The 11,420-nt window shown below is 38.1% G+C and overlaps 1 protein-coding gene across 1 annotated transcript in view; it reads left to right on the top strand.

The window, feature by feature from the left end:
* Window positions 1-9,346, top strand: part of PALLD (palladin, cytoskeletal associated protein) — a 30,667-nt gene extending 21,321 nt beyond the window's left edge. Inside the window, exons 7-10 of the mRNA XM_008570595.1 lie at window positions 1,678-1,885; window positions 5,109-5,274; window positions 5,813-5,946; window positions 7,131-9,346. Coding sequence (XP_008568817.1) covers window positions 1,678-1,885; window positions 5,109-5,274; window positions 5,813-5,946; window positions 7,131-7,303 — 681 coding nt within the window. The 3' untranslated portion in view covers window positions 7,304-9,346. The remainder of the gene's footprint in view (window positions 1-1,677; window positions 1,886-5,108; window positions 5,275-5,812; window positions 5,947-7,130) is intronic.
* The last annotated feature ends 2,074 nt before the right edge of the window (window positions 9,347-11,420 follow it).

Genomic DNA, 11,420 nt, shown 5'->3' with positions numbered 1-11,420 from the left:
TTTAGGCTTTGAGATGGGGGTAAAAACTTGAAATAAGCCAACCACTAAAGCAACAGCTTGCTTTTCTCCCTAAAAGCCCCCCACCCTTTTTAACCCTTGAGGTACATCCCTAGACACTGACTATCCTTCAGTTGCTACTAATCTCTTAGGGAAAATAACTATTCGCACTTTTCCAGTAGCAAGTATGCTTTTCTCTCCCCCATTTCCATGTGCACTGAGAGCGCAGATCCATTCAAATTGTGACCTGCTGACAATGACCTTCAGCTCCTGAGATCATGCTTGCTTTACTTACTCAACCAGGAGGCCTGGGGTTAAAAGAGGGTAGAAGAGAGTAGGGCATTGCCCTTTGCCTTAACATGAATAACTCTGTCCACTGGAATAGGTCCACTGTGAGAGTACACAGTGTTTTGGGCCTCTCTTCTACGAAACATAGTGTGACTTCAGTCAGTAGATGGCCCTGCTTGTCTAGTACTTAACCTAGTCAAGCGGGAACAAGCAGCGCCACTTTATTTCTAAACTTGGGAAAGGCCAGGAGCCTATCCAAAGCTGTTCATTCCCTGTCGCTCCACACCACCTCTAGTGACCTCCAGACAGGGAAAGCTGTGTGTCGGGAGAGCTGGGGGACAGCAGGTAGAGAGATGGGAGGACAGAGCCTGACCCTCCCAGAAGCATTTTAAACAAACTGCTGTTGGTTTACAAAGTCTCTTCATTCTTTTAACCAGTAATTTAAATTTACTTTTTTTTAATTTCTTTTTTTTTTTTCTTTTAAATCCTCTAGACCTTTGCTATGTGGGGAGAAAGGCATCTTGTAGGTAGCATAAATGAATATCACATAGCAAGAATGGAATTTGTGAGCTCTCTGGCTGATTTTGGCAAAGTTGGTTCTTCAAAAGAATTGTTTAGCAGTCCAACTGACATCTTTTTGTAAATAATTTCCCACTGGTAACATTGGGGAAGGGGTGGTAAAAATGCCTGTGCTAACAGTGCTTTCCTCCCATTCCAAATCAAGGGCAAAACTGTAAAAAGCTGGCAGATGGCAACCATCCTGACCTTCCCAACACAACATGTTATTAGCAATTAAATGTGCTTTTTATCTGATCTCTGATCAACACAGCTGTCAAGGTCTCAAGATTTTATATTTCCATTGTGGTGCTAATTTGTTGAGATGGCTTTCTGGGTAATTTCTTGCAGCACTTGTTACTTAGTTTCAATGATTATGAAATAATAATATTAGCCCTATGTGCTGATGGATGCATTAACTAATGTCTCCATAGCTATGGCCACTCCTTGATGAGAAGCTTTATAGTATAGAAATGTCAGCTGAGTATTGGTTATTGTTATCATGGTTGGGCATCTTTTTTCCAAAGAGCTCAGATTCCGATGCTGACATCATCCTAGTAGTAATCTTTATATCTCTGGGTGACCTAAGATGATGACAGAAATTTCTTTAATTTCCATTTCACTAGTCTCTAGATCGTTCTGTAGGAAATGTTTACAAGAGAGCCTGTGAATGCTTAAGAAACCATTGGCAGGTTCTAAGCAAAAGAGTAACACAAGCTGATACTCAAAGCCATCTCTTGCACTACCGAAAGAGGAATTTATGCTGGTTTCTTGGCTATCAGTGATTCCACTGTTTTCATATTAGAGAAATTTACGTGCATTTCCTTTCTGGTTTAGGTCAGTGGGTTACCAACCCCAGATCTAAGCTGGCAACTAGATGGAAAGCCAATACGCCCCGACAGTGCTCACAAGATGCTCGTGCGTGAGAACGGGGTGCACTCTCTGATCATAGAGCCAGTCACGTCACGAGATGCCGGCATCTACACGTGTATAGCCACCAACCGAGCAGGACAGAACTCCTTCAGCCTGGAGCTTGTGGTTGCTGGTAGGCTTGTCTGTGAATCCTTTCTTTCCCTCTGTCAGGATGAACACCAGACTGACAGTGTAAACTAATTCTGCATCATTAACCAATATGGAAAATAAATCAACCTGCTGAAAAAATAGATTGTATCATCAAAATAGCCAATGAAGACATGTTACAAGGCCTGGCAAATTCGAAACATTAATTTTTCATACTTAAGTGTAGCCATCATTGTTCATTTTCCCTTTCTCCCACTATCCTGGCCAAGAGAGGAAAAGATTTTAGCAGCTTTTCTGGGTCATTTGACTTCTTGTGTGTGCGATGGCCCCCAGTGGGGAAAGAGTAACTGCAGCATGGACTCCTAGGACCAAAGAACTTGCTTATAGAGTCATGCGTCACATAATAATGTTTCAGTCAATGGTGGACAGTGGTCCCATAAGATTATAATACTATGTTTTTACTGTACCTTTCCTACATTTACATATCGTTAGATACACAAATACCATTGTGTTGCAGTCGCCTAAAGTGTTCAGTATAATAACATGCTGTCTGGGTATGTGGCCCAGGAGCAATAGGCTATACCGTATAGTCTAGGTGTATAACAGGGTAAACCATCTAGGTTTGTGTAAGTGCACTCTGATGTTTGCAGGACAACGGAGTTGCCTCACAGTGCATGTCTCAGACTATGTCTCCATCATTAAGCAATGCATATAGTTATGCGTATATACCTAATTTTTAACTTACTGTGCAGGGATTTCAGAATTCAAAATTTTTAAAATACATTGTCATCTACCCCCAATGTCATACTCAAATTAATCTCACATTTGCTTTTTGATTGATTATATTGTAGGTAAATTTTGTAAAAGTGCTGTTATATGAAGTCTTACCCTTTTGAAAAGCCTAAAAGGAAAATATATTTATGGAAAGGTTTATACCATCCTTAGGAGTTAGACATAAGTACAGATTCTGATTATCTGATATCTTTTTTAAAAGAAACATAACAAGGGGTTGGCTGGTTAGAGCATGGTGCTGATAACACCAGGGTCCAGGGTTCGATCCCTGTACAGGGCAGCTGCCAAAAAAGAAAAGAAACATAGCAAAACATAATGTTTGTCTCTCACACCTCTATTTGCAAAGTGCTTCATATGCATCATCTCAGTTGGTCCTCATGACAGCTCTGTGAGATAGAGCAAATCTTCCCTGACTTTCCCAGGGTCTCACTGAGTAAGCTGAGGATAGGACTCAGAACAGTCTGTTGACTGGTGCTCTTCCAAACACACTGTGAGCCCTGAGCTCTTTCAAGAAATAGAGTAGCAATGAGAATAAAAACCAGGAGGTCCTAGCTAAAATCCTGGATGATGATTCTAATAACAGCATCAACATGTTTTTTCACATAAAAATGTGATAAATATGTGGGCTGTGGTGCTACATGTTAGTCATGCTTTTAAATTTTGTACCAAGTACTCTATATTCCTACACACTGGAATTGAATTGATTTCATTCAGCCCTCTAACCTCAAACTAAAACTGTTTGTTGTCTCCTGATAAATGTGCCTTTTGATCATATCTGTCCTTCAGGACTTAAGTTTAAGGGTCCTCAGCTGGCACGCTGTCAGAGACGGCAACACACAGTACATCGGAAGTAAGGTCTTCAGCCTCGGATCTCAGTGCCAGTCCCAGCTCCTGTCTGCTTTACTAGCTGCGTGACCTTTGGCAAATATACAACATCTCTGCATCTCAGTTTCTCCTTATGTAAAATAGGGACCGTAATGCCTCACAGTGTTTTCGTGAGGATTAAATTATAAAATGTGTATGAAGCTCTGCATAGCCACTACTCTGCATAGCAATGCTCCGAAATGGTAGATGTTATTCTTACTGGTGAATTGCTATGACATGAAGGCTTATTTTATACATTTCATGTTTTTTTCAAAATTGGAACCCAGAAAGAATATGAAGTGAGCTTTTGTTCTCACTTCTCCCAAAATAGCCTAGGTCAGGTAACCATGTAAAATTCAACAAAAATGCAACCTTCTGCATAACTCAAGGTCTCAGAGAGTCTCAGGCATTTGAAAGTTTCTGGTAAAATTGTTATCCTCTTCGGGCTGTCTCCTAGCTGCTTTGCTGTGATATATTGTTACTCCGGATGAGGGGGTGGTGGCAGAGAAAGACATACCTCCTCAAATTCATGGTTGGTGGCTCAGAAGAAAATAATTAAACTTTATTCTTTCTCTGAAGTGGTTCCCACCACTGATCCGAGGAAACAATTTCCCATTGGACAGTAATATTTAGAGTGTTATTAACAATCAGTTCTGATTTTTTTCAGAGTAAGTAATGAAGTTGTCTTTTTTAATGAGTTCCTTCCTTCAAGATAATAATAAAGTTGTCTTTTTTATAGCTTCCTTCAAAGAATACAAATTGGAATTCGTAATTTATAGCATATACATTCCTAGTTTATAGGTTAACTATTTAAAGCTGCCAAATTAAGATAAAGATGACTCCTCTTTATTTTTTCCCCTTTAAATCGTCTGGTATGTCTTACTTAAGCCAGGAGTGATAAATCTTCAGAATCTGCATAGCAAACGTTTCAGATAGCAAGGGGGCGGGGTTGGGGGGTGTGGAGAATCTAAGGGGATCAGATTCCTAGAAATACTTGTCCTTCTCAGCGCCACTAGGTGGCAGTGGTTGGTAAAGGCCGGGGCTGCATGGTAACGTATTTAGCAGCAAAGCCATCACAGATGCCAGCTTAAGCCAGGAGTGATAAATCTTCAGAATCTGCATAGCAAACGTTTCAGATAGCAAGGGGGCAGGGTTGGGGGGTGTGGAGAATCTAAGGGGATCAGATTCCTAGAAATATTTGTCCTTCTCAGCGCCACTAGGTGGCAGTGGTTGGTAAAGGCCGGGGCTGCATGGTAACGTAATTAGCAGCAAAGCCATCACAGATGCCAGCGATGACTTAGGCGTCTCCCGCAGCCTGTCAGACAGACATTCTGTGGAGCAGATGGCCAGGGGACTGTGTGGGCCTATCAGACTTGAATTAATTGAGGAAATAAATGAGTGGAATGAAGCATATGAACCTTTGCTTGGTAAAAGAATAATTTGGAGAGAGGACTAGCATCTTAAAACCTAAACAGAAAAATGGTATCATAAAATAAAAGATCTAGTCAAGCAATATTTCCAAAAGCTTCTGAATTCTTTGTAGAGCTCCTTTTGTGTGTCATTAATAAATAATTCATGCCATGTTTTCTTAGCTAAAGAAGCACACAAACCTCCTGTGTTTATTGAGAAGCTGCAAAACACAGGAGTTGCTGACGGGTACCCCGTACGGCTAGAATGCCGTGTTTCAGGAATGCCACCGCCTCAGATATTTTGGAAGAAAGAAAATGAATCACTCACTCACAGTACTGACCGAGTGAGGTAAGATTACACAATGACTTAACCTAATCCATAACTATTCTGTCCTAATGACATATAAGAAGATACATTTTATGTAGCATGAAATAAATGTGTGTGCAAAAGCCATGCTATTGATGATGTCAAAGAAAAAAATCACTCTTTAAATCCTAAGGTAGGATTAAGCTTTTAGAAAGAAGCTATAATGGTACATGATGCACATTCTGACTTAATCTAATGCTTATTATTTTAAAGTGTTTATCTTTACATCTAAAAAAATGAATTCATTTGCTTCAATGGTGATAGACTATTCAGTGGTTTTTTTTTTTTAAAGTCAGATCCTCAACTAGGAATTAAGTGCACAGATTTATTCAACCTCTTGACGTCTGCTCTTCTCTCCCATTAACTTTAATGGGGCTAGTAGCCTGTATGGAATAAGTATGACCCTATTATCTGCTATTGGCACAATTCTGTTTCTAATGATCTAATTAAAGATGATGCTTCATGTCCAACACCACTTTTTAAAAATTTAGAACCCTAATGACTTTATCCTTTTCTCCAGCATGCACCAGGATAATCACGGCTACATCTGCCTGCTCATTCAGGGAGCCACGAAAGAAGACGCTGGGTGGTATACGGTGTCAGCCAAGAATGAGGCGGGGATTGTGTCCTGTACTGCCAGGCTGGATGTTTACAGTGAGTGCCACTTCATCTCATGTCATTGCATTTATTTACTAAATTATGAAAAATCAGACATCTGGACAGCAAATCCTATTACTCTTAACTAATCTTATAAACAACTATAGTGTTTTATTTGTCAAAAAATTCATATTGCTCTCTCTCTTTCTATTTATAGTTTCTCGACATTAATAGTGAACCACACCGGGAGAACAAATACCCAAGTATCATTCAGGAACTTTGAATTATTAGCAAAATATGCATGTTGATTTCTCTTACATTAGCTAGTCAGTTGTGGCTTCCTTACTCAAGCATCCTTAGGATTTAACAGTAGGCAAAGGCATAACCACATGTCTTTCACATTTTCTTGTCACTATGTTCCGCAAATGACTGCCTTTTAACATTTCTTCCTGTATTATAATCCCATCACAGTATCCTAATGCATTCTAAATGTGTGTATCATTGATGCTGGAATGCGTACTTTTGTGGCTTAGTGCTTTTCTTGTTAATACATCTTAAGTAGCTCAGCAATAGATTTGTGAGTGTTTGTTTAATGTATATTTGCATACATGCATCCTAAATTTAAAGAAAATTGTTTCTGTTGGATTTACAAACTAGTACAATAGCATTATGTGATCCATTAACATAAAGAAAACCACTAGAGTTGGACATCTTAGGGTGTCATTAAAAAAAAAAGAAAGCCACTAGAAAAAAATTAAGAACTGATTTCAAATTTTACCTCTTCTTAAAAGAAATAACTGCTAGGTTCTTCAAGAAATGAGTGTCCTCAACTTATCCTACTGCCCAGTTCCCTTCAATTGATTAGTGTTAAAACATCCATCCATAATTCCTAACTGCATAATTATTGAAGAAAAACTATTTTTTAAAAAGGGAAGGGGGTAATTAGAAAGCTTATCCACTACTTCAAAGGATTACCTGTGCTGCAGTAAGTATTTAAAATAAAGATGAACTCCACTTGGTCTTTATTATCTAGCTGTTATAGTCCCACTGTCCTGTATAGACAAGTAAATCTATAACATATGAATAAAATAAAATGCAAAAGTATTCCTAAATACTGTCCTCTTTCACAAAGAATATGTACCTGGTGTATATCAAAAAGCATTCTGTATTTACTTGAAAACTCTAAAGCCTTTCCAAGTCAATTTTGCCTAAAAATCTTCACTTACTCTTTTCCTTTGTAGCCCAGTGGCATCAGCAGCCACAGAGCACCAAGCCAAAGAAAGTGCGGCCCTCAGCCAGTCGCTATGCAGCACTTTCGGACCAGGGACTAGACATCAAAGCAGCGTTCCAACCTGAAGCCAGCCCATCTCACCTGACACTGAACACTGGCTTGGTAGAAAGTGAGGACCTGTAATCCAACATGCTTGTTACAGCTGAAACACTGAAACAGCCATCGCCGTGACCAATGTAGTCCTTTGTCACATTATGTAAAAGGCAGAAACATACCTTTGACTGTCAGAAATAAAAAACAACACCAAAATAATATTTTTCTTACTTGATATACCAAACTTAGAGTTGAAGTAGTTGATGCTAATAGAAATGTACACATTACACAGAAAATTCACATTTATTGTCCAATTTAAAACTTTTGGAAATGCTGTGATTTAAAGTGGCCTGAAATGCCAAAACGCTAAAGGAAATCAGTTGTTCAAAGGTAACCACAATTGGTACTATCTACAGCTGCCTTTAAACACAAGCTATAGGTACTACATAGCATGATAGTGTGAAATGTTGAACATGAGGCAATTGTACCGCAAATAATGCTACAGTGACTAAATGCATGCATTCAGTTACAGTGAACCAAGTGCAATATGTAAGGATGAAAAAGGAAGAGGAACTGACAAAGAAATCCAAGCAAATGCCTTGTCTTTTGCAAACTGTTTTATATTAAATCATAATGAAGAAACTACTTGCCTTAAATTTTACTATCAAGAGTTTTCTAACAAGGTTAATACCTTAGTTCTTAACCTCTTTTTCTTTATATGTGTAGTATTCTCTTTTCATGCTACCTTGGTAGGAAGCTTATTTACAAACCATATTAAAAGGCTAATTTAAATATAAATAATATAAAGTATTCTGAATAAAGCAGAAATATATTACAGTTCATTCCACAAAAGGCATCCAACCATCCAAATGACCAAGGCATACAGTATTTGGAGGAAACGGGTTTGGAAGGAGTAGGGAAGAGAATGAAGGAAAATGCCACTAGCACAATTATATTGTATTCATTTAGATAACAGTAGAAGGGCCAGAGAGGTGGTGAGGGCCAGGCTTTTCTTTGGTTTTCTTCAAAATTGATCTTAACATATAGGGGAAAAAACACTGCCATTCACAAGTCAAGCAATCTAGGGTCAGCTGGAAACTTGGAGCACGTGTGCTATGGAGATTTCAGTGTCTGAAGTTTGTGTAGTAGTTGAAGATTTTAGATGTGTTGAGCAAGTTGAAAATGGATTGAGACTGCAAGAGTGGCACAAGTGAGAAATTGCCTGTAGGATCTAGTCTATTGAGGACAATGGGGACTTGAGGAAAGACAAAAACAGGTTTGTGCCGTAATTATTTTTTTCAGTGGCACCAAGATACAGTGAATGGAAATTATTAGCTCACTTCCCTGCTGTCATGAAACCTTGCCTTAGGAAGGTGCGGGGTTCCAGTAGTTTGTAAAGGCATCTCAGCAAAGACTGCTTTTTGAATGCATATGATCCTGCATCAGCTAGACTGAGTTGATTCTGACCAGACTTGATGGTTTTAAGTCGGAACCAATAAATTTTAAAAAGGAGAAAAAATGAATTGGCCTAATAATAAAACATGAGGCTTAATGGTACTTTGCTATTAAAAGAAAACACTGTATTCCTTATGCAAAACACATGTATCTTTCACTATTTATAATAAAAGTGTTGAACTCTCTTAGCTCAGTTACTCAATTCATAAGTAGTATTTTTTTAAATAATTTTATATCTGTGTACCACCCCATATATTTCATAGTACTGCTTCACATGTACAGCTTTCTACTTCTTTGTAAGAACACCAACCAACCAAGTTTTAAATGATTAACAGGCTTGCGCACCGGGTGGCAGATGTTCTACACAGTGTGGTACAAGTTTCTTTGACCGCCTTACATGCATTGCTAATATGGGATGTAAGATACCATGCAAAGTCTCTCATGGACCTTCTGTATTGTAGAATTATGACTTATGTCATACCTTACTTGCCAAATTTTTCTGAATGTGACTTCTTTTGCTAATTTGCTGGGTTTGGGATTAACTAGCATTATTTTGCCACCTTTTATGTTGTATTTATACAAAAAAAATACTATCATACTACTTTGGATTGTTGTGCTGGTGTAATGTGGATTTAACATCAATAAATATTTAACAAATAATAGTTGCAATTTTGTGAAGCAAAATATTCAGTTGTTTTAGTTTTCTATTGCTGCTGCAATAAATTAGGACAAACTTAGAGGCTTCAGACATCACTCGTTTATTACTCACAGTTTTGTAGATCAGAAGTTTGGGCATGATGTGTCTGGGTTCTCTGTTCAGAATTTTTATAAGGCTAAAATCATTGTGTCAGCTGGGCTGCATTCTCATCCGGCGTTCCAGATCCTCTTCCAAGCTCAAGTAGTTGTGACAGAATTTAGCTCCTTGCTGTTGTAGGATAGGGGGGGTCTTAGTTTGTCAAGGAGGGGCTGCTGTCAGCTACTAATGGCCACCTGTATTCCTTGCCAGGTAGTAACCTCTGTCTTCAAAACCAGCAGTGAGAATCTCCCTCACATCCATTCCCTCTCATGCTTGGATTCTCTTTCATCAAGGGCCCAGTCGCTTATGGGCTCACCTGATTAGGTGAGGCCCATCCAAATAATCTCCCTTTCTTAAACTCACCTGATTTGGGACCTAAATTACACCTTCAAAACCCAGCAAAATCCCTCAAAGCAGCAGCTAGGCATGTGTTTGACTGGATAACTGAGAGCGTGTGTACACCACGGGGTGGAGATGTTGGAGGCTATCTTAGAATTCTGCCTCCCACATCAGTTTATTGTATGTATTCATGTAAATACATACCAATGCCATGGCTTACAAGGGTACATAAATTACAGCAGATGATACAAATCAAAGTGAGGGGAAAGGAAGAAAACAATGATAAGGGTGGAAGTGGAACAAGGAAGGAGGCTGCACACACACATGCGCTAATACACATATACATACAGCATTAATATCTAGATAGTACAACAGATGGACAACAAATTTGGCCCTAGGCTTTCCTGCTACAGGAAAAAAAGAAAGATAAAGCTGGACATTATGTAATTCACAGCCTCCATGAAGTGAAAACATTTTATCTTTTCCACAAGCTATGTGATGGAGCTTTGAGGACACATTACAATTAGACTAGAATTGTGTATTTCATATTGTCACCTATGATCCATGACTGCTTTGCTTTGTAGCTTATAAGATCCATTATATATTTTAATGCTGAATCTGTCCTTGATTTTCCCTTATATGACCATGAGTAATATATCACAATCAACTTAGCTTGCTCAGTAGCTTAAGGCTATTGTGTCATCATGTAAATTTTGTTTGATAACTTTAAATTATGGAAATATGAATTCTTTAGTATGGTGGTAAAGATGGGTTATAGAGTTGGCCAGCCAGGATTTGAATCCTAGCTCTGTTCATGTGTGACCTGTGTGACCCATGATCAAGTTACTTCACCTCCCCAAGCCTCAGTTTCCTTATCTGTAAGGGTTGTTGTGAAGATTCTATGAGATAATTATGCATGTAGAACTTTTAACATGGTACCTGGCACATACTAAGAGCTCAATAAATGCCAGCTATTATTTTAATGTAGTTGGAAACTGAAATAATTTCTCCAATTATTTCACCAATAATTTGGTGAAATTATTTCAGTTACAAAATGTGTACATCCAATAAAAATGGACAGATGGTAAAATTTTTAAACTTGGACGGGAAAAAAATTACTAACCCCTAATTGAATTTAGAATTTCCCTTAATTATGAATGTAGGAACAAAACACAACAATATAAAAGTACCTGTGATTGTCCCAGTAGAAACTGTATTACAAATATTGGAAATACCTTGAAATACAATTTACACTCAGCCCTACTTCAAAATTATGGAAGTTATTAGATCTATCAGTAGATGTTGTGATTTAGAGGCCTGTGTATTATTAAATCATAATTTGATTTTTTAATAATTTGATAATTATTTTTAAATAATTTGTTTCCTATGTCCTTTATGCATTTATAAACACTATTTAGAGAAGGGACCCATAAGTTCACTGGAGTCAAAAGGGCATATGACACACAAAAAAGTGAAGAACTGTGCCCTAGAGAAACACATATGCAGAAAAAGAGACAAGTACATTCACTTCAGCATTGTGTAGGAAAAATCCAAGAAAAACCTAATTGCTAATTAGTAGGAAAATGAATAAACTATGATTTATTCATACAATGGAAT

This window comes from Galeopterus variegatus, unplaced genomic scaffold, assembly GCF_000696425.1.
Source record: "Galeopterus variegatus unplaced genomic scaffold, G_variegatus-3.0.2 Scaffold618, whole genome shotgun sequence".
In the NCBI taxonomy this organism is placed as follows: Eukaryota; Metazoa; Chordata; class Mammalia; order Dermoptera; family Cynocephalidae; genus Galeopterus; species Galeopterus variegatus.
Note: the sequence above shows the minus strand (reverse complement) of the source record. Positions and strands in the feature narration are given on the sequence as shown.